The sequence below is a fragment of the Rhipicephalus microplus genome, chromosome 3 (genome assembly GCF_043290135.1).
Source record: "Rhipicephalus microplus isolate Deutch F79 chromosome 3, USDA_Rmic, whole genome shotgun sequence".
NCBI lineage: Eukaryota > Metazoa > Arthropoda > Arachnida > Ixodida > Ixodidae > Rhipicephalus > Rhipicephalus microplus.
The window spans coordinates 5,670,779-5,693,888 of record NC_134702.1 but is presented as its reverse complement, the minus strand read 5'-3'; the positions used below and the strand labels follow the sequence as shown (position 1 = coordinate 5,693,888).

At 41.0% G+C, this 23,110-nt stretch overlaps 1 protein-coding gene across 6 annotated transcripts in view; it reads left to right on the top strand.

Moving 5' to 3' along the window:
- LOC119183590 (uncharacterized) overlaps nucleotides 1–23,110 on the top strand; it is a 35,974-nt gene that overhangs the window by 8,594 nt on the left and 4,270 nt on the right. For 4 of the 6 annotated variants that reach the window (XM_075888799.1, XM_037433739.2, XM_075888800.1 and 1 more), the window contains exons 3-10: nucleotides 1,079–1,163; nucleotides 1,956–2,042; nucleotides 8,876–8,923; nucleotides 10,297–10,352; nucleotides 10,435–10,513; nucleotides 13,808–13,936; nucleotides 16,292–16,369; nucleotides 21,017–21,179. In XM_075888799.1, the coding sequence (XP_075744914.1) occupies nucleotides 1,079–1,163; nucleotides 1,956–2,042; nucleotides 8,876–8,923; nucleotides 10,297–10,352; nucleotides 10,435–10,513; nucleotides 13,808–13,936; nucleotides 16,292–16,369; nucleotides 21,017–21,145 (691 nt within the window). In that variant the 3' untranslated portion in view covers nucleotides 21,146–21,179. Of the gene's footprint in view, nucleotides 1–1,078; nucleotides 1,164–1,955; nucleotides 2,043–8,875; nucleotides 8,924–10,296; nucleotides 10,353–10,434; nucleotides 10,514–13,807; nucleotides 13,937–16,291; nucleotides 16,370–21,016; nucleotides 21,180–21,272; nucleotides 23,067–23,110 lie in introns of those variants that run through there. The other 2 variants (XM_075888801.1, XM_037433747.2) reach the window with 2 other exon arrangements.

Genomic DNA, 23,110 nt, shown 5'->3' with positions numbered 1-23,110 from the left:
TATTAAGCGCTTACTTTTCTTTGTTTTACACAACCTTAATAAACATAATTTACCGACAATGAAGCCAAGAAAAGCATAGGGCATGTTATTTGTAGCAATTTTACATAAAAGTGAGGCCATCAAAGTGAATCATGAAAAGACAACTCGGTGCCAGCAGGACCTGAATTTGCACCCTTTGAATAATGCGTACTTTTCAGTGATGATCACAGTGAATCGAAAGATATGGTTTAGTAATTAAACCAAGAAAGTATTAATGTAGGCCTTAAAAGTAAATGTGATGAAGAAAAATATAGTGCCAAATAGCCTGGTAAAAGAGAGAAAGTTCATGATTAGAAAAACCATTCATGGCTGTGTGTACAAGAGCATGTATGCTGCAATAATATTAAAACCATGCAACAATTGTGACATGTATACCCTGGACAACTAACTACTAACACAAGAGCCTGATAACGAAAAGAGATTCACAGAATGATAAGAATGTGCTGAGACTGCATTTGGAAGGCACCGCCAAATTATGTCAGGAAACTTGTTATTATCATTAAAGCAAAAAGTTTCGTGACTGCATACTGCTAGTTTTAACAAAATATTGGGCATATCTGTGCATTTAAATCTGGAAGTGTTAGTCAGCACTGCTTGTAGCCATGATGGCAAGTCTGAAACACTTTTTTTATTGTCTGCTGGCGTCACGTAGCCTGTGATCCTTTTACGGGCTGGCAGCTGGCCAATAACACTTCATATAGTACCACCTAAAGGCATCAAGTCTGCCAAAACGAGACTCGCTCGTAGTGAGGGTCTTTCTCATAGTGAAGGTGTATTATGGTCTATTTGATTCGTATTTCAAATTTCAAGTGTTCACTCACCCATGCACTTTGCTTCTTTTATGATATGCTTGATCTTTCTCGAAAGTTTCTCACGCATTTCACACTTATGTTTTCAAAACAGATTGGCCACATGTTGACGTAACTTGCATGAATTGCAGTTTTAGCGATTTCACTATCTGTTGTGTCATTGCAACATGTGCCTTCATACTACCTGAGTAACTCACCAAGAGTAACGCATTTCTGTACATTCTTTGCAGCCCTGTTGATGTACCAGAAAAGCTGCTAGATACAATCCATGGTATTAAAATGGGTGTGGTGAATCCCCAGTGTGATAATGCCAAGGTTTGTGTAAAACGGGCATTGCTTGCCCTATTACCATTTAGTTGTTATTGTTTTTACTTTTGTGTAGTAATGCAGATGAGAGTAAATTCTTTGGTGATGTCCATAACACTGATACTTACAGCACTATGAGTGAAAATTTGCCATTGCCGTAACGTCTTAGTGCTGATCAGTGCTTATTGCTGAAGAAGGTGCACATTAATGGGAGGATGTAAAATGCATACACTTGCTCGTTGTGGCTAGCTGAGTGCAGCAAGGCTTTCATTTTCTTGTGTTACAAAAGTCTTACACCTGCCGAATTTTCGCCTTTTCATAGCACTTATGCCAGGGAAAGGTGCAAAAGTAGACTGATGGTTACCTTGTTTTATGCTGCTAGGATTCATGCATGTCATGTTGCTTAGCAAGGCTTTTGATCGGTATAGTTTGTAGCCTATGATGTCTTAAATCAAAGTTTTCTTACAAGGGTTAAAATCAATGTATATTACTAAACACACACAACTACCATTGACTGCTCAAAAATTCTTAACTTGTTTTCTTTTTGGCACTACTGCTGCTTTCATCTTGCTGCTGGCGTGTTATTGCTTTAGAGTCTTTTATTTTTCTATGTAGATTGGTGCAGGTGCACGGTTTCATTGTAAAATTGTGCCCCAATAATAAAGATTCAGTTGACGATTTGGTGCTTGTGTGTTGTGATAATTTCATCCCTTGTCAAAACTTTTTGCCCTAAGGCTATTGTGTTGTATGTTATATTGAGAAGACTCATACTAATTTGTTCTCTCTGACATTATTGCTCAGGTCAACATTTCTGTTGATTTTCTGGATGATCCAACGGTATATGTGTGCTTCCATCCCAAGGCAATGTACCCTCTTGGAACAGTTGCAGTAAGACACTTTGTTTCATATCTACCGTAGAGATAACCTGACCATTGTTTGAAGGGTTTCTTTAGATGGTCTCAGTGTGAGCGCACAAAAATGTCTGATACATCTGTCACTTCGCTGCCACCAGAACATAAGTAGAAGATGATTCAGTTGAGGCACAACTAAATGAAACAATGGCTATGCTAGAATAGTATCATTAAATTGGAAAACTTTTGAAATTGTGAAAAATGGACTTTTTGGTCTGTAGCAACCTAAAATGTTTACATAGTGACACACAAACCTGCCGCAGCATTTTATTTGTTGCTAAACGCCTGCATGTGCGAAAGTCCGTGAGGGTGGCTGCAACATGGGGTCTCCCATGTCTGGGCAATACAGGCTGGTTTGTTTAGACAGTCAAGTGAAGGGCAAGCCGCAGATACATGCGCGAAAGTGAGAACGGAGCATTCCATGGGCCTGGCAAGCAGCCTCATCGAAATAAAACATGACTGGGTCAGCTACATTTTTGAATTTGTCTGCGTTGGAACACATGCTCGAAGTATAACTCATCTGTTTAAAAATTTGAAATCGCCTGATTTTTTATGATTAATTTCAGGAAAACACAATTATTTGGGCTGATGATTACAATGAATTGGATGGTGACTTGCCAGGACATAGAAATTTTTTCATTAGATCATGAACTTGGTAAAATCTGAGTTTGTTAGATCAGGTTTTGACTGTACATGATAAAGCTTATCTTGTCTCAGTAATGTCATAGGTTACATACAAATAAATAAAAGGTGTGATCAAGCTCGGCAGTGGGCTTTTGTATTATTTCTTTAAAGGGGTGATGCTCGGTCGCTGTGCTGCAGCCATTTACAACGAAAGCACAAAAGATTGTGGTGGCTCATAGGTGTGGAAATGAATCTTATTTTTCTCACTAGTTTTTAGGCTGCAAGGTAATCTTCAGGGGAATAGTGTGCTGTATGAAAGTACCTATAAAGTACATATCCAGATACCTTCAACCAGGTTGCAGTGGCAAACAAAAGGCAAAAAGTGTTTTTATTCTGAACTGTGTTTCATCCCAGCCTACAGAGCTCTCGTGAAACTGTGTTCCACGAGAGCTCTCTAGCATAAGGCCCTCACTGTGCACCAGTCTTGTCAGTGTGAATATATGTCTCTTTTTTCACAATGCAATTTTTAATGTAAAAGTTTTTTCTGGTACAACATAAAGGAGCTCAGGCGAATGAGAATGGGCTTTTGTACATATGGCAAGTATGTTGTGACCCACAACTTATCACTATCTTGGGAAAAATACTGTTTTCTCAAGCAGAAGCTTGGAGGTTAAAATAGGTCCTTGAGAAAGAAAACTGCTCCGAGTAATATTAAGCAGATCATTAAAGGGATCCTGCAGCACCTTTTCTAGTAGTCGTAAAGTGAGATCACTATACGAGTTCATTGGCTTGAAAATTATTTGCTTCAAAAGTTTTCTAAATCCATCGCATATGAGCGGAGTTTGCAGGAATTTGTTGCATACTTTAAACATTTTCTCTCTCTTGTCTCTCTTTTCATCTGAACAAGTGTGCTCAAAGCTACAATAAGATCATGACAAAGGGGCAGAAATCTGTCGGCCTGTGGCATGCCAATGAGGACTTTCTTTCTTTATGTTTCTTTTTCTAGTGCATTGGCTCTTTTTTTTTTAGAAGAACTTTTTACGTTCGCATTCGATCAGATAAACACTGGAAGAAAAAGAGAGTAAACGGAAAGAGCTCATTTTTGTTGTGATCGTCAGCACAATAATGTGATTCTGTAAGTTGTAATTCTAGCACACTACAGAGTGTGGGGCGGTTACGTGGGGGCCATGGTAACTATTCTGCACAAAGATGTCCAAATCAGCCAATGGCAGGGTCCACCCTACGGTTACACAGTCCAGACTACAATGACATAAGTTTTTGAGAGACAAGTGAGTGATTTTTAGTTGTTCTTGAAATGTAATTGGGCGCAATTAGTCAAGGAGCTCGAGCGCACTCTACACGGTGGAGTGTGCGATTGGAAACCTAACAGTTATAAAGCGACTTCTGGTGCGTGATTACGCAGGGTTGGAGCGTGATCTGTGCGCAAAATTTCCTAATTATATTCAGTTTGCAAACTGGCTAGGAGAGGCAGCCAGGTTTTGTCGCCCTTGCGAGAGGTGGTGCTGGTGTAGCATAGAGATCAAGCGAGATGCAGTACGAAGGGTGATGCTTGCCTCAGCCGCGTTTTTTTTCTGCATTGTTGAAGTTTGCACGTATTCACGCATGTATTCTGAGGTCTCACGCATTGCACAATGTACAAGCTCTTTGCAGTGATCATGCATACTTATTTCTAAAGATACTGCGAAATGTCAGCCAGGATTTTTGACATGCCCAGGTGCAGTGCACCGAGCTGTTGCACGGTATGCTTTGGCGATGCTAAGTCTCGTCATGCAATGTTTCTTCATGGGACATTTTCTTTTGTTGAGAAGCTTTGAAACGACGTTTTTAGTTGAGCTACAAAATAATTGTTTGCTTGGGTACTTCGTGATGCGATTTGGGGCTGTGTTGTGAGAATTGTCGGTTGTCCTGTTCACAATGACACCACTGCTGCAAATAATATGGGGAGTCATTACGTGTTCACGCCACGATCAATATGATTATCAGCATGCCGCTGTATTACCTCCAAAAATTTAGGCCATTATGGGTTTGTTGTTGAGTGACATCACACACTACATAGCCCTCTTGCACATTCATCGATCAAACCCATGACCTTCGGGTGAGTAGCCAATCACCGTAGTCCTTGCAGTAAGTCACAAATATGAAACAGTCGTCCTTAGACTGAATGTAAAATTCAGGTTCCTGTCCCTTTTTATTTATTTATTTATTTATTATGCTCACAGTATCATAATGAGACATTACTAGAGAAGTAAGCCCAGAAAGGTCGTTTAGAATGATGTCAAAAAGATATTCTTTTTTTTTCTGCCCCCCCCCCCCCTCTTTTTTTTTTTTGTAGTATATGCAGGTTCATCACAGCCCAGCCCGTGCTGCGGTGGTTACATGCATGAATACATGCAAGCATTTGCATTTTCGAAAATTCATGGTGATCATTATCATCAGTACACAAAGCGCCAGTTGTATTCCAACACACAGTAGCGTTAGATAAATTGTTCCAGTGAGAGCTATCGGACGGAAAAATGGAGTATTTGTGAGTGTTACCTAATTGCTTCAGCTGCATGCTTTAGAATGGCATGCCAACTATAAATGCGCCATGTGCCGAAAAAAAAAAATTGTATTCATGGCACAGAGCGATTTAACCTTAATAATTTTATTGAGTTAACTTAAATCAATGGCCAAGCATTACATAATGAGAGCAAACCAGAATGTCAAACCCCAATGTTCATTGCTGGTTTAATAAACATGGTCCACTAAAGTCTCTCTCAGTTACTAGTTATGTCGGCACAGAAATAGTAACTGGTGCTTTCCACGTCTGTGTTCCATTTTAAATTCTTATTGGACCACAATTGAGCAGTGGGGCTTTCCCAATTTTTGTGCAATATAAGTGCCTGAGGGTTTTGCGCACGTGAAATTGACGAATTTAGTTTTTGCATATCCTTATATACAGCTAAAGTAAGGTCGATGCTAGGCACATGCTATAGGTACACACCATTTGTAGGCGCATGGCAGAAAAATATGCACAGGAAGGATAATTTTTCTTTTGGTCAGTGATTGAGAGCAAGTTAAAAAAGTTACGCACTTTCACGGCAGGAGTTGAGTAAGGCAAGCATCTGGAGGGAATAAGTACATGTTTTGTATCACATAATTGTTCAGAAAGCACGAATGCATATTGTGCAGTTAATAAACTTTTGTTCCCAAAGTCAAGTAGCTGCCCTCACTACATGAGCTCACACCATTCATGGTTCTAATAAGCCAACAGAAATTAAAGTTATCTTACATTTGTGCCAGTTTCATCCTCACTGCGATGCAGTTTGAAATATTTATAAAGCATTATTGTTTACAGATGACGTCTATTCGATGCAATGATACAATCGAGGAATGCTCTGTTACACTTTCTTATCGAAATTTTTGAATACTCGCAAACACACCCTGTAAAGACGTCTCTGAAAATAATGCACTCACTGAAAATTACAAGACATTTTTTTTCTTCAGGATTTTTTGCTGGTGTTTGATTTGGTAGGGTTTTTGGCAACCCTCGCATTACATGTTGAGGTGAGGTTGGAATATGATTGAGCATTACGGTAGCTTGAGATGATTTGTGCATATACGGGCAAAAAATGAATGCCCATATGATGCAAAACAAAATTAAGGTACGCACACTGTGCAGTGTTTGACTTGTCTTTTATTATCTTTTCACGCACTGTCTTATGTGCTACTTGTATCTTCTTATAACGCTGAGATATAGCTAAAACATGCATTTCTCTCAAGCTAAGTCACGTGAGAGCAACTACCACATCGAGCTAACTGTTGCAGTAGTCGATTGTGGGCCCCTTGGAAGCAGTAGCGCAGTAACAGACAACCCGCCGAGACCACTTTTATGCGACCGTAGCGCTTCCACTTGGTTTAACGATCGCGGAAAGTCGCTCTGCATCGCTCGAAGGCTGTGCTCTTTGCCAAGTGAGTTTATCGAATAATGTTGACATGCTCCAACCCTGAGGCGGTGCAAATTGATAGATGGGGGCCAGCAGGTGAAGCCAATATTGTAAATGACAGAAATAGAGATATGCAGCCAGGCAGGCTGTATAGATTAAATAACTGGCAACAGAATGGATGCGAAGAGAATAGAAGCGCACTCGAGGGCAGGGGATTATTAGGCGGTGTGGAGAAATCGAGAGATGTACAAGTCATTGTACAGTGTGAGAATGGTGTAATTAGGTGTCATAGTGGCATGTTGTGGCCTGTAACAAGATAATGATCATGATGAGCATGGCTCAGCATTAAGCTGCACTGTTTACATTAGGAAAGATGCACAAATTTCAGCTTTATTATTGCATAAATATTGAAGGTTCCTTGTAGATAGAGGAGGATTCATTGTAGATGGAGATGCCTCCCCGTGTTGAATGCCTCTCTGTTCATCAGGTTCTTGAATTTACATCACCCATTCATGCATCTAAATGTAAACTAAAAAATCAGATGCATATTCTTTCACAGATTCATGAATAGTTAGCACTGTTTGTATCGTGGCATTTCAATATCATTTAGAGCTCATGATGAGCATGTTTAGGCATTCTATATTGGTTTTCCGAGACCTCCTGTTGACAAATTACGAGACCTCCCAGTTCAAAGCTATGCTTTTGCATGCATAACTAACGATTGTGGTCATCACCAGTATACTAGTTGTGTTCAGAAAGACTTTTCTGGCAATCTAATTTTATCGATTTTACTTGCCAGCTGAGCCCATCTTATGTGTGCAAGTGTGCTGAAATAATCAGGCCACCTAGTTCTCTGCTGTCCTTCGGTGTGCTCTTCTGAGTGGCCATTGTGCCATCTTCCTACTTCCTAAAACTAGGCTTGTGCGAATATGCGAATGCCTTGAATATTCGAACGAATAGTTGAGTATTTGAATTTGCTTCGATTCGAATTTAAATTATCGATTATTTTCGATAAATCGATAAATAGGTGTATATTATAATCCACATGTCACCACTTGTAAAGGTGGTTTCACTGCAATGTATGGGTGCTAAACAGTGAAAGCACCTATCAAAAAAATTTGCTTTGCCGTGAAGTTTTTCTTTAAATTTAAAGGGGCCCTGCAAGACTTGCTGAACATGGTCAGAAAACACTGCCAATCCGTAGTCGAGGCTACCGAAAATACGCGAGGCAAATATTGTAGCGCAACACCTGGCCTGTAATTCACAATAAATTTTCGAAGCTAAAATTGCTTTCTTTCCTCAGCAAATGACACTACAAGCTCAATAATCACTTGTCACAGCCAAGAAGAAATATACGGATCGGGTCACAGGCATTGGCTGATTTGAGCATAGTGTGCTCATCGTTACCGGGGCCGCCACTTGTCCAAGAGTACGTGCGCGATCCCACTGAAAAGCCGTATATTCGAAGAAAAAAAAAAAAAAAAAGAGGTGCTCAGGGTCACGATGTGCGTATGGAGTATTTTCTTTCCATTCCTCCCTGCTTAGCCTCCAGCTATTTCATCAAGAAGAGAAGAGAGCATGCAATTGCAGAGTGTGACAAATTTTTGAAACTCCGCTCATACTAGTCTTATTCTAGAAACAGTAAATTTGTGAGGCAACAAGCATGTTTACTGGCTCCATGGCTACTTGAAAAAGTGTTGCAGGGCCTCTTTAAAGGAACATGTTACCCTCAAATCAATTCTCCATATTATTGAGCTTTTTATGATGGCTTATATGATCCAAGCATAATAAATTTTAAAGAATTAAGTATTTTAAGGTTATCACTCGGATCCTACTGAAACTACTACTGAAGGTTGTTTGGAATTACTTTGAATGAAAAAATAAATGGCATTTGCATAGAGCCCCTACTGCAATTCAAAAGAAATATTGTGCAGGTTAGTTAGGTCATGATCAATATTTCCTTTTTTATGTCATACATACAATTCGAATTCAATTAGAAATTATTTGATCAAAATCATTATTCGCTTCACACTTGCTTCGAACCAAAAATTCAGTATTCACACAAGCCTATCTAAAGGATCTATAGACATTGTATATGGAACAGTTACATGCTTACACCTCGTTATGCATCTGTCCAGGTACTCCAGATGTTGCAAATAATTGTGCCTGAACATTCTATTGCCTTTTAAAGCTTGCTTGTGTAGTTTTTCTGCTAACGTGCATGTCGTCTTTCTTGCAGCACGGACACTCTAAGCAAAGTTGTGACACAGTATCTGCTGATTATCGAGTAAGTAATTGAGTTTACTTGTTTAAATTGAAAAACAAGCATCAACACCATCATGCGCTGTGTCAAGAAACAGAAGTGTTCATACACAGTTGCTTACCTTTCATAATTTTTTCTAGCCTTTTTGCATGACTTTAAAGAGAAGCTGAAGCACTTTTTAAAAAAAGGGACTTAGGAGCGTGTAAGGTCTCTGCTGAATCCAAAAAGCGATGCGAGAGTTTTCAAAAGTGAAAGCGAGAGACACTTTTTGGTGAAAAAACAGAGACGCCAAGTGAATGCAATGACGTCATTCTTGGTATGCCGCATCATCTGCAACAGCAGCACTGCTGAAGCACGGCCTCCTCAATTATGTAGTTCCGGCTTCGAGAAGTCATCGGTTAGTCACAGAGGCCATGGTTGAAAACGAAAAAGAATGTTTGCTCACGTAGCGCTCGGAACATGAAATGAATTTCGTGATCTGCTTACGAAGTCAATTAAACGGAGAGTGGAAGTGCGTCTACTAGGTTTCGCCGTCGTTTTGCAGCCAAGATGACCGCGTCTCATCAGAATGAAATCGTTAAATGCGAAATCTATGCATGCAGTCCCCTGCACTACAATACATAAACTGTCTCGAGACGCTACATCTGTACATTGCTGAGTGTAAGCGACACTCAGCTAAACCAGAGGCTAAACACGACTAGTGAGCGACAAGCCTTGTGTCAGAACGATGAATAGCTCCAGGCCAGAGGAAATGTACGTTTCCACGTCCACACTTTCAGCCTGTTCGCAGGGGCGGAGCAAGACAAGCTTTCATTTCACGTGTTCTAACGCTCCTGCTGCTAAAACAGCAAAAATAATTATCACACCGTCGACAACAATGTCGGTCCTTTCTGAACACGAAGTTTGATTGAATTCTAAAACCTCTTCAGTTTCTCTTTATTTGTTCCACCACTTTTGACCCTGTTTTGCCTGTTGTGACTGACAGGAGGGCTACACTTCAAAGAAATGGAACATAATGTGCAGAACGTTTGGAACTGCACATATATGGCGTTTCTCTAAACTGCAAACGATAAAGGATATTAATATGCGAGATTGCCTTGTTTACTAAGTGTAAAGCCTTATAGTTATTAAAAGTGCTGCAGCTAAACGAATACCGGAAGAATATTCTATTCTCAACACTCAGTGCTATTTTTACTCTAGTGTTGTACAGTGTATCAGTCGTGGCTGTTGGCTTCTTCATCAAGAATGGAAATGCAATAACCGAAACTGCTGACCTTTGAAGAAATTGCTTGCAACGAGAACTGCAGCTGCCATGTGGATGCATATTAATTCAGGCAGAACAGCCTCCAGGTCCGTATTTGCTTTGCTCTTGAATGCAAATATATCCTTCGTTGCAGCCCAGGCACTACTGCATGAACTACCAGATAAAGTACGACTCATATCTACCAACACAGTAAGCAATTTATTTAGAAATTTTTCTGCGTAGAATTTTTTATGCTGGACCTCTTCACATTGCATCATCTCAAACATTTCAGTGAAGGACACCGACCTCTCTGGCCTGTATTCGGGGAGTATAGATACGTTCCACCTCAGCGCTGGCTTCACAACATTGAGGTTGGTCGTTGTTTCTGCTTACTGTATATTTGTATACAGTACGGGGTGCAGTGGACATTTTGGCATTGTCACTCTGTCTGTTTTTGTGTTAACTTAGTCCTCACCAACTTCTCTATCACAATGCTTCCAGTCTGACAAAGAAAAAATGTCCATGAGAGAAAAAGGTCCTTATAATGCAGCACTGGCATATGTGCGAGAACCTACATGCTTCCCAGCACAGATAAGGCAATGTGGAACATTGTAGATAGAAAACAAAAGAAGGTGTAAAGGCTGGTGCACTCTGGCGGCTAGCAGTGGTTGCGCGACCATTTGCGACTGGTGACTGAAAAGCGACTGATGTTCACACCGGCAGAGGCTGCATGCGAGCGACCGGAAGTCGCGAAACCGGGGAGTCACGTCCGGATCTGGTCATCAGCGAGAACTCTGGAGACCGGCACAGATCAGCTGATCGCCTCCAGCTGAGTGAGCGGAGCAAACAGAGCGTGCCGCATTTATTGTTTTTGTCCGTTCTCGAACAGCATTCCCAACAGCGCCAAGGAGTTCGATTCAAGTGAAGAAAAAGAGATTGTCACGGTGCTTATGCGCTATGCTATGGTGTCAGCGCTAGCAGCACAGATGCCTCCAAAGAAAAAAAAAGCTGGTGGTGGGTGTGACCGTCCCTTCGCTCGCGAGAGTTGGCCGGCCATGCAAGCCGCCTATCTCCCGAGCTGCGCTGAGACGACGAGGAGTATTTCCGAGAGTCGTACATATTCAGAAACACTCCCTGAATTTAACTTGACTTGCCACAGCCTCCAATGCAGCACAATTGCGTCTCGAACACAGTGTCTTAAGTCATTACCAAGGCATGAAGCACAAACACATTCCAAACGCGCTGCATTGAAGATGGTGACAAGTCAAGTTCAAGACAACAAACGATTCTGAATACGGGGGAAAGATTGTGCACAATTTATTTTCTCTTTATTTTGACGGTGTTTAGCTTCTTGCCTCTTAAATTTGACCCTTTGCTCGAGCTGCTGCGTTTTGCCATGTCCAAGCAAGTATTCCGTGGTGGCCGTGGTGCCACAGACCCAGAGCAACTCACTCATTTGTATCTGGTGGCAGGAGGCCATTGCAATGAAAAAAGAAAAAACAAAAAATGAGCATGCATATAAAGAAATGCTGGTGTAACTTCTCGGCATTGCTGATTGGTTCCAGCAGCTTTGTGACTGCAGTCGCGCGACTGAAAAATCGGTCAGGAAGCGACTAGCCAAAGCAGTCGCTTTGCGACCATTTGCGACCAGTTGCAAATGGTCGCGCGACTGCTGCTAGTCGCTGGTGTGCACCAGACCTAAGTGTGACAGTTTTCAGCTTACTTTCCTGGAATCTGGGTAGTTTTTTTGGTAAAAGTCACAAACATAGTGCGATAATATCTAGAAAAGCAAAAAATGTAAGGCAGTTGCAATGTAGGTACAAGAGTGAATTTACATTGAAGAAAGAATACCAGCAGTTGCAACAAAACCACCTGATAAAGTGGTAGCACCGGCAGTTGTTCAGACAAGGGCTGTTCAAATGAAAAGGTATGTAGTGATGCTGTGAGGATAAATAAATGTTTTATTCAAAGTGTGCACTCCTAAGAATGATACCAGTAATGAATTGAATAAGCGGAAGGATTCCTTGTTCCCATAGTTCCTGTGGCCACAATGAGACCCAATCTTTGACAACGTCTTTGAGCTCGTTGTCAGAGTTGAAGTGCTTCTCTTTCAGATATTTTTTCAAAGGACCAAACACATTGAAATCACAGGCGATGAATAATGGCTGGTTTAACACCATCCGCTGTCAGAAATTGAATATTGCATTACTGCCTCTAAGTCATCCAATTTCGTGGTGTGATTGATATCCTGTCCTCACATGCGTCATGCCTATTGGACGGTGCTCTTTACATGACCCTCTACTCTTTCCTGCATATGCAGGAGCCTCCACATGCTTCAATCGATAGTGAAAACTCTAATTGTATCCCTACATGTCTTGCTAAATTCTCCCATAGTTGCATAGGCATCTACATTAACGGTTATGTTGTTACCTTACGTATCCTTTCCTCTGAACACCTATTGTGCATTCATTGTGCCTAAACAGCCCCAGATTACATGCGGCAGTGTTTCTCAGTAATACTTTTAAGTAGTGACTTACTATGGCTGTTTAAAACTGTGCGGGGTTATTAGCATTGTGACAGGTGTAGGATTGTTCCAGTCATTGTGGCGTCGTTTATAAGAAAAAAAAGCTTTCGGGTACACTCAAGATTTACATGTATAACACTCTGCGTTGGTTTGATGAATGAATTGCCTGGTGGCATGGAATATAATGTATTTTATGAAGATGTGCAGATGAAGCAATGTTCAATCGAGATTATGCAGTTAGAGTAATTAGGGATGCAGTTATGGATTCATTCTAGAATATTTGTTGAGTTGGTGTGTTGATGATTAAAACTGGCACTGTTTAGTAAGCTGTTAGTATTATGAAGGCACATGCCAAGGCTATATTGCAAAGAAGATAGCCCAGGGCTCATTCAGCAGTGTAGTGTAGGTGAATATAAGTTGATAAATTACAGAAATTGTGAATGTTTAGGTACCTAATTGTGTTTGTGTTGGCTATAGGACAAATATACAGTGTATTTCAGCTTGGAAACGGTTAAAAAATTTCACGTGTGCATTGTGACAACACAACCAACTTAGTGTACTGTTTACTGTTCCGTTGACTTACTCAGAGGATCTTTTTAAAATTTGGTAAGGTAATTAAGAATAATTTTCTAGCCAGTCTTGCTTTATTTATGCTCGATATCTTCTGTGGAAGAGTTGCAGAACTCATTAATCAGTGTGAAAATAGCTGTTTCTCAGGAAAATAGCTGCTGTGGTTATTACTACATTCTTAATAAAATGTGGGATACTTCAAAACAGTATCACATGACTTGGCACTTGCACACAGCAGCATTCATGCCCTAAAACATGTTTTGAATGAATGTTGCATGCAAATCAAATTAGGCATGGTCAGGTTTTGAACAACGGTGGTAGAATGAATGCAAGAATCTTGACTTTTTCCCAAACATTGCTTGTCTGCTGAAGCAATAAACAGAGTTGGTCAATGTAGTAAATAATGCATTCCTATCTTTGAAGTTGTGCTGGCATATTCACCGATTCTAATGCTGTGGGAATCTGAGAACATGCCTCTGGTGTGTTGTCAAGTTTAGCACTGAAATGATAAATGGCTGTATACTTGCCCTACATATTTGTTAGAACTTTTGTTTCTATTCTCTATTTTCAGCATGGTGCTATTGTCATGCTGTACCATCCATGCACTCATCCCTATTATGTGGACGCACTTCGCAGCATAGTTACAGGCTGCCTTCGCAAGCATATTATCACCCCTTACGTTCACCTCAGCCCTGACAGGGTACGTGGACGCATGTTTTCAAATTCATTAACACCATTAAAACTTAGTAGGCTCAGATTTAAGAGGCTGTCTACAAACTGGCACTTCCCAGGGATTTGGAGGAGTCTGAAAATACCTAAGAAATACCTGGAGGAAAGAAGTGTATATTACAGGGCTCGTTTTCTTTGTTAGGCACAATATTGGGGACTTTTAGCTTAATGTATTTTGCCTCTCGATCTGCTCAGCCAGTCGGTGGTTGCGCCACTGTGCATGCACTATATGGTCAGGCACTGAGCATGTGTGCGGACCGTCGCAGCGAGTGAAAGATCACGTGATGTGAGGATAAACGACCAAATGGCAGCCTCTTGTGCCGCGAGTCCGCGCTGCTCGGGAAACACAGTGGTTGGCTGTAGAACAAATATACAGTGTGCAAACACGCGAGCACTGACGGCACTTCAAGACACACAAAGATCTGTGCCTCCTTCAAGAAGTCGTCGCAGCCAATCTCTTTGAGAATCCATGCATGTCGGGTGAAAGAGAGAGAGAGAAACGAAAAAAAAGGAAGGCAGGGAGGTTAACCAGATGCTAGTATCCGGTATACACTGGGGTTGGGGAATATGGGGTTGAAATAGTGGGGTGAAGTTTCACAAAACGATGTAGAGCTGACACTTGGGACCATAAATGAGCGTATCGAGATGTTTCTTTGGTATTTCCGTGAAAGGGACTTCGCGAATCTTCGATAGTAAGCGATTTTATGTAACAATAGTAACAATTTACTTCGTTTACAATTTACTTAACTTGTTTAACAGCAGCCACTCTTCCCACTTTTCTACCTATTCAGAAAAGCTTTTTAGTTTGATTTGCCACAAGGCAACGTGGTGAACGCGCTGCCTCAGGGCAGGGTGTTTGAAACGCGTTTGGGTTACCTTGAAGGCATCGATTGTAGTCAAACTCCAGGTGACAAAAAATTTCAAAAAACCTGCTCATGCATCAAACACTAAATGAATTTACCCTCTTTTAAAGCAGAGTTGTCTATCTTGCTGCAAGATAAGAACTATGTTTATTTTATTTTAAAACAAGTTTCATGCACCCGTGGTGTCGCGATTGCGTTGACCAAACGACGGTTGGCTGAAACTGAAAATTGCGTTGCGGCCCGGTAACATTGAGCGTTTGAGTGGAATGGGGAATGGAGCGCAAAAGCAGTCAGCTAGAAGTTTCCTTTAATGGAATCTCGCAGACACTCAGGTCAAGGAAAGTATAGGGGATGTTATATGAGGTAATATAAATCTGAAAAAAGAAAAGTGCATGAAAAGATAACTTGCCGTGGGCAGGGACCGAACCTGCGACCTTCGAGCCCCGCCGCAGTGGTCTAGTGGCTAAGGTACTCACTCAGCCGCTAACCTACAGGTGGGAGATTGAATCCCGGCTGCCGCGGCTGGATTTCCGATGGAGGCGGAAATAATGTAGGCCCGTGTGCTCACATTTGGGTGCACGTTAAAAAACCCTAGGTGGTCGAAATTTCCTAAGCCCTCCACTACGGTGTCGCTCATAATCACATGGTGATTTCAGGACATTAAAGTCCACATATAAATCAATCTGTGACCTTCGAATAACGTGTCCGATGCTCTAGAGAATAATGATCATAGGCATATTGAAAGCTTTTCTACTTCCTGAAGTTTACGGTGGTTTATGGCGTAGTGGGTACCTTGCATGTGTGCCCCAAGATAGTCTACAACGTGATCTTGTAAGGACGCTGTTCCAGCTTTTTCTGTGACCGTGCTGCGTGTTCTGCTCGTGCCTGGCAATTTTTTCCAAAGCAGTTTCAGACACTGGCTTGACTAGCATAAAAAATTATTGGGTTCGGTTTGGGTTCTGACTCTTTATTTTTTTTGCTCTATCAAGAGTTTTGTTCATGTACAAAGCCACCGATGTTGATGCCGACAGCACATTTTCAGTGACGCGTGCTCTTGGACCCTTTGTGGTTTGAAACTTTTTCCTTCCTTCCATCTATTGTGGTCAGAAACGTCAGAAACTAAAAGGCTTAAAGCTTAAGTGAAAGAAGTTTGTTCGCTCTTTTATAGATGGCGTATAATGTAGTGAGGAAACGTGTGCATGAATCAGCCACTAAAGAACTTGTCCATCTGTGCCCGACCACAAACTGGTGTGGCCATGTTGCGTCATCGGGCAGGTGCTGACAACGAACCCCAAATGATTAACACTGTTGCATTAATAAGTGCTAGTAAAAAGCATGGGCGACCTCGGAGTATGTGCAGCTACGTGCTCTTGTGTTGCAAGTCATATTAAGGGCGGCAGTACATTTTCTTATGGAGTCTATGCCGAGTGAAGTAGCTCAGATGATTTTTTGCATATTTCCAGCCTTTGGCTTTAGTTGCTTGGGGATGCCGCTATGAAATGAGCACTGTGGACCAGGAGGAAGTTGTGGCTTTCATCAAAGTAAGTTTGACTTTGTGTCACTGTAATACTGTTCTCCAATTGTTTTTTGCTGTTAACTCTCAACATGGGCATGCTCAGTGTGGAATCCCATTCAGAGGGGGTGATGGTTCATCGCAGTGTCGCTCCTACAACACACTAGGCCAATGTATGGGGCAGATTTTGCCCCCCCCCCCCTCATCTACACGCCTACGACTCTAAATAGGACTGAACTATGCTTGTGCAGCTCAGTGATATTTTAGCACGTATGTGTTTTATGCCGGGGTCCACCAAGATTTGAGTGACGTATTTCCGTTACGGAAGTGACGTCGGAAAAATACTCATGATTGCAAGACAAAAAGTTCCGTCAGTGAAACTGGAAACCATGACTCCAGGGTCCGCGACAATAGATACACAGCACCACGGTCACGTCACACACTTTGTATGCTTTAAAAAATACTCCTTTTATGTCTAGTACTGTTCTCTGACAGCGTTCTTGGCAGAGCACAGTGATGCATTATGACCAGGGTATCCGCTATTACTTCCTTCGATGCATTGTTTTTAAGCGTTTGTCCCATTTGGCGCGTTTCATAGAAGTAGTGCAAATTTGTCAACACTTCAACACATCCCCAGGTGGCGACCTTACCTCAAGTGTCGACGTCACTCATAGCATCCATTAATACCAAACAGTTATGCAGCACCCGCCGGATTCATCTGAAACGCAGCATGTCACATTTCGTGCCGGTTGCCACTGGGCCGCACCGACGGGTGCCGGTCACGCCTGGTGTCACACTATAAAGCGCTCGCGTTTTGCTAGCGTGGCGTCGTTGCGCCCAACTTGCGCATGCGTCAACGTTGCGTCGGAGTACATTGGACCGTTCATGACGGGCTCGCCGCCGTAGCGCTAGCTCCACATGCACCAAATTTGGTATCACGGGAAGTGAATAAACGATGGAGGTAAATGACACGTCCAAACCTGATCATCATGACATGAATTTCATGTAAAACATGGCTACATGCTACGCTCATTGCATGCTCGCAGCCATTTCACTAGCTCCATATATACTAAAGTTGGTATCAGGTGATGTTAATAGATGATGAAGGTAAATTATATGTCCAAACATGATAATCATGACATGGAAGTCATGTACGGCATAATTTATCTCTGCCTCTTAACCTTGTGCTGATTTTAATGTGACCTATCACCCTTCCTCATTCATGCTTCACATATCATTGATTCCCACTGAACGTGGAATCTACCAATATTTAGTACGTCTTTTGATGCACAGAAGGTTCTTTAGTGCAGCTAGTTCAGTTATTAGTGATTAATTGTAGGCGGTACCTCTGACGTAGTGCAGATCATTTTGCTTATGTCCTATCGTAGCTGATGTGTTCTCGCGCATTCGCCTTGATTTCTCGTTAAGTAGGGCACTGTTGCTGGTAATAGTGTCATTTTAGATATTGTCATATATTAAGATTTCACTATAAATTAATACTTGACTTTAGTGTATCTGTAAGCGTGCGCATCCTTCATATGCGTTGCAAAGCGTCAGTGTTAAATACCGATTTCTCACGTTGATTCATGTGCGCTCTTTCAACGTTGTCTTCGCTTTCGTTGCCGTTTCCCTATCATGACAAATGTTATAAATCTTATTGGTCATCAGCTTAGCTCACGTACATGCTTTGTCATCGCACTGTGCGCAGTGTTCGAGCATTAGCGAAGCACGCATGAGCAATCATCTTGGACTTCACCCCATAGGTCACTTGCGTTGCATTTTTCACTGTGGTAGCATTCCTTTCGTGCTGCTCCCAGAGCTCATTTTGAACTTTCGACCGCCAACCTAAACGCTAGAAAACAGCGGTGGAACAAGAGCGCAGGTCAAGCTGTCCAACGAAAACAAAGGCAAAGGAGCGAAGCCGGACTAGCCTGACGCAAAAAACAAGTACCAGGTGATGGTGATGACGATAGGGCTATCCCACAATCAAACAGGGCAGGCATATAGAGAAATACATGGGTGCTCTGATGGTGATGACAGTGGCACTTATGAAGCTGGGCATGGTTTCTACAGCTGCGAGTAACTTATTAAAATTGCTATTCATTATTTTAAAGTGTAGGGGGATAAAGGGGTGATAAAATTTGATACGTTATTCTGACACATTTGGTATTCTTAAATTCATAGTAGTGAAATATTTTTACATTAACCCAATAAACATTTGGAGGGCGATTTTCGAAAAATTTGTTAATATTAAAAAATTATTATAATGAGGTTTGCTATAATGAGATTTGACTGTATAACATCAATATCAGTGCTTCACTGAGAAAAGAAATTTTAAATGCTGTACAAAAGCAGAGCAGTTCATTGTACATTAAACAGCAGCACGCAGTGAAGTTATATTTCACACCATGATGCAGTTAAAATACAATGCATTTTCACAATGATGTTTTGTAAAGCTTGCAGAAGACTTGTTATTCAACAGCATTAAAACCACTCGACTTGCTCTGTCCATTTTTTTCTGTTTGAATCATAGAGCACTTTGGGGAAGCATTAGAACACCATTCGATATTGTCTTGAAGCATTTTTGCCGTTAGCTTATTCTCAAACAAGCATTGGCATGCAGTTATCTTGGCAGAAAGCTGCCTCAGTGGCAATATGCTCTAGTTTATTGATTGGAGAGCAAACTATTGCTCCTTCAGCTCTCACTGCGTTGCCATTTTTACTCTTTGATCTTAGTAAAAAAACTGAGAAGCGATTTTGTGGATTCACAAGTTTGGCTGAGCACCAACAGAAGGGCAGGATGTTGGGTGTGGCAGCAAGGCAGCTGAGTCGATGCCAACACTCTTAGCCAAACTATTTGCATTGTTTTTGAGATAGGGTGGTGTGCTTGTGCTTAAGTTGGGTAGTGTTAACCCACCAAACATTTGTAGAAATCAGCTTGGCAAAGATACAGCCCCTCATGATCGATTTTTTATTTTTTAAGTATGCTGCAGTCTGAGGACAAAGCAGACGGGCATAGAACAAGACATATTGCAATATACTAATGTGTATGCAAAAATTCGTGATGAATGGGACGAATAAAAAGCAAAAAAGTAACAATACCGATGATCATAAATTGCAGTGTTTCTTAGGAGAAAAAAACTACCAAACAAGTGAAGAACACATAACATGTTTTAAACACTCACATATCATCAACTTCTGAGATATGTCACAGCAAGGCATTCCATTGTTCAATAGAGTGAACAAGAATGAATGCTGAAAAGTGCAGTGCATGCAAAACTAGGTGCTAATTAAGAACCATTGCTGTGCTGAGTTGTTTACTACACACGGACTCAAACTCATTTCTGTGTTTATTACATTTTGTGAATAGCTCATAGCTCAAGTATGTTCTGTTTAGTGCACAGCGAAAATAGAAACCTTTCAACTTAACTTGACAATTCCACTGAACTAATGTTGTAAAGGGACACTAAAACTAAACATTCTGTACAGTAGCCAGGAGAGCAGCTTTTTGAAATGCATTATCTTGAGCAAAGGAGAATAGATTGAGTCAGGAAAACTGATGAAAGGAACTTGAATGTTTTTTGTTGCTTCATGTGCTTTTGTGAGAGTGGTTCTTTAAAAGGTGTCATCTGCTTATGTTGTTGGAATGCAGCTGTACTGACAGACCAGTACTTAGTTAACTAGCTATAAGACTCAAGTTCTGCACCTTCACACAGCATCATGTTACTATGCTTTACCATTTGTGCTCTTCACCTAAACTGAGCAAAGATTAAATGTTTGTTGAGTATGGAGAAGGGTACTTGAGCTGGGCAGCCAAATGCTACTCAGTGTTGTAACAAGTGCACAGCTTACAAACATGGCCTCTATCACTGGGAGCTCACAGTCGAACTGTATGGGCCATCAGCAGTTAAAGGGGCCGTCGACTTTTTTGTTTTGTGTCCTAATAAAAGGCATATCATCTGAAGTGTCTAACTTTGCAGTGCTTTCTCTGCAAAGTGTGTACAAATTTTCAAAACTGAAATTTTTTATCTGCATTTAGTTTCCTTCGATCGGTGGAGGCGATGACAATTGTACTGCTAGTGAAAGTCAAAAACTGAAACAGTGTGTGGTTTTTGCTGGCTCCTTCAAGTTTTGTTTATTAGTAGAACAAATACCTTAGTGGTCGTTTAAGGCAGGCACACACTTTTTGTTGTTCTTAAGAGCTGTGGCGGATGTCGTGCACGCGTTTCTCCGCCGTTTGTAGGCAGGCATGCTAAAAAGTGAACACACCGCCAACAGCGCCATGTGGTGCGTATTTGAACACGTGAAAAATTAAAGCAAAAATCAGTTTCTAGTGCAACCTCAAGCTGCATAAAGTGTGTAAAAATGCATTTCAAGTTGTACATGTATGTCTTTAAGCAAAATAAATCTACCTGCAGTGATTTCTTGTCCTACCAGTTGAATGACCACATTGACAATGCTGGGTGACGCTTGTGGTAATTTTTTGTTGACTTTCAGCACCAAGTTAAAATTATAATTCTTTTTTTTTATGGAACAAGAGCATGCTCGTTCCTGCCCACGAGATGAATGATTGTCTCATTTGCACCACAATCAGAAAACATTTTCCGAGCGGTAGACAGTCCTTTTAAGGTCTTCTTTTTAAAGAGTTGGTAAACTTGTGTGTTTTCTTTCTCAGGAAAAAGCTATGAAAGGGCCTGAGGGATTCTACCCAAAGGAAGGCCAGTACACACATTTCCTCCTGAAGACTTCAACACCCCCTTTGGGATCTGACATGAATGACACTGTCATCTGTCCCGGATTTTGAACATTTCTCAAAGGGTCTGCATTACACCATTCAGGTACCAATGCAGTCGTGCAGTTTCACTGAATTGTTGCCGTCGAAAGTGCTGGCTCTGTTTATTTATTTACTCACGTTACCATACGGGTTCCAGAGGACCACTAAATAGAGGAGGTTACGACAAAGTGACAAGAAGTAAGGCATGAGAAGGAACAACAAGTCAAGGTGAAAGAAAGAAATACGTTCATTTGGAGTGAAATAAAGGCGCACTGTGTGTAATCTTAGTAACAAACAAAAAATGGAAAAGCATCATTGCACAATGCCAAGGGAACATATAAAATTGCAATTTCACAAAAAATTTAGTGGGCTTCTTTAGTGAAACAATACCATCTAGTAACGCGATAGTGCATGGCAATGCAGATTTATTGAATGATTGCCTGCACCAAAATATTTGCCTGAAACTGAGATGTTTATAAAGTCGACTTGATGAGTATGAAGGGGTTTCAAGCTGAAGATAGCTAGACCTCGAGTTGTTGCAGTATTTATGAAAAATGCGTAGAAGGGCTTCAGAATAGTGGGAACCCAAATTGGCTAGGAAAATACCATCACACATACTTTTGGGCAGTGCTGGATGAACAATGTAATTACCTATTATAGAGTAGCCAACTAAAGAGCCCATTTAAAGAGGATGTTGTGCTACTTTCTTTGAGATGAGCGAATGGTGAGGCAGTTGACATTTAGGATGAAGAACAGTTTTATCAAGAAGAGTTGTAAAACAAAGTCTGGCTTAATATTATTTCATGCCTCCATCTTTTAGTGAGGGACTGAGCAGGACTGTTAAAGCAGTAGCTGTAGTAAGCTACGAAGAGGGCTCAAAAAAGCCATAGCATTTAATTCTCATGCCAATTTTGTTCTTTATCACCAGAAGTAAAAAATGCAGCACTTGCATGAACTGCAGCACAGTAGGACTGTGTTTCACAACCTTGAAGGTGTCATGAAAATTATGCTAAATTTGTTATTGTTACTTAACTAGACACATCAGTCATTTGAAACTCTTGGGCATGGAAGTTGTATCCTTCTAAAGTATGTCGATACTTTGAAACAGATGCCAATATTTTTGTTTAAAAGGGCAGCTCGAAGATTTTGTGTACCATACCAGCCTCAATTTACGTAGACAGGACAATGGCTAGTGAGTGCTACTCTGCTTCAGCTGAAAGAACTTTATGCACATTGCTTGGGGTTTGAAAGCAAGCTATAAAACCTGTGGACATCACACCGATTTGATGAACTTGATGCTTGTGATAACACGACCACATTATACTCTTTAGAAATGGTGCTTAGCAAGGCTGTTCACATGCTTTGGCTACACAAACAACATGGATGCCATGTTGAGTAGTTCCTTCTCAGTGTGCATTTCTGTGCTGTTTGAGATTGCCCTTCTGTGCAGTGAGAAGTTTGTTTTTTCTTTGCTTTTTGGCTTTGTTGCTGGTACTGCTGTGTTGTGTTCAGCATGTGAATCGTGAGAAGGCGGATGGTTTCTATTAATCTTTGCAAGAGAAAAAAATTTTTATTTTATTAGTAAATTACATTTTTGCAGTATCAGAAACACCATTCTTACTGCAAGGAAACGTTTGTTAAGTGAGAAAATGCACATGGTTACGTTACCTTGAAATGCCCGCACCAAATGCCACGATGTCATAAATTTTGATGGTGTCCACTATGTCATACAAAGTTGCTAAGTACATTGTTCCAGAGGGACCATAGACTTGATGTACAAAGTTTCAGGGAATTCAGTTTGAGACATTGTAGCCAAAATACGAAAAATACATTTTGAAATCTGGGACGTCAAGTGAGGAGTTTTTAGCCTCAATTTTCTCCTTTATTAATGGAGATATCGTGGTGAAATGGATGACATTAAAGTCTTCAAAGTACATTTTACTGATTAAAAGAGATTTCTTGTTTCACTTTAGTGACAGTAAATAATGAAAAAAA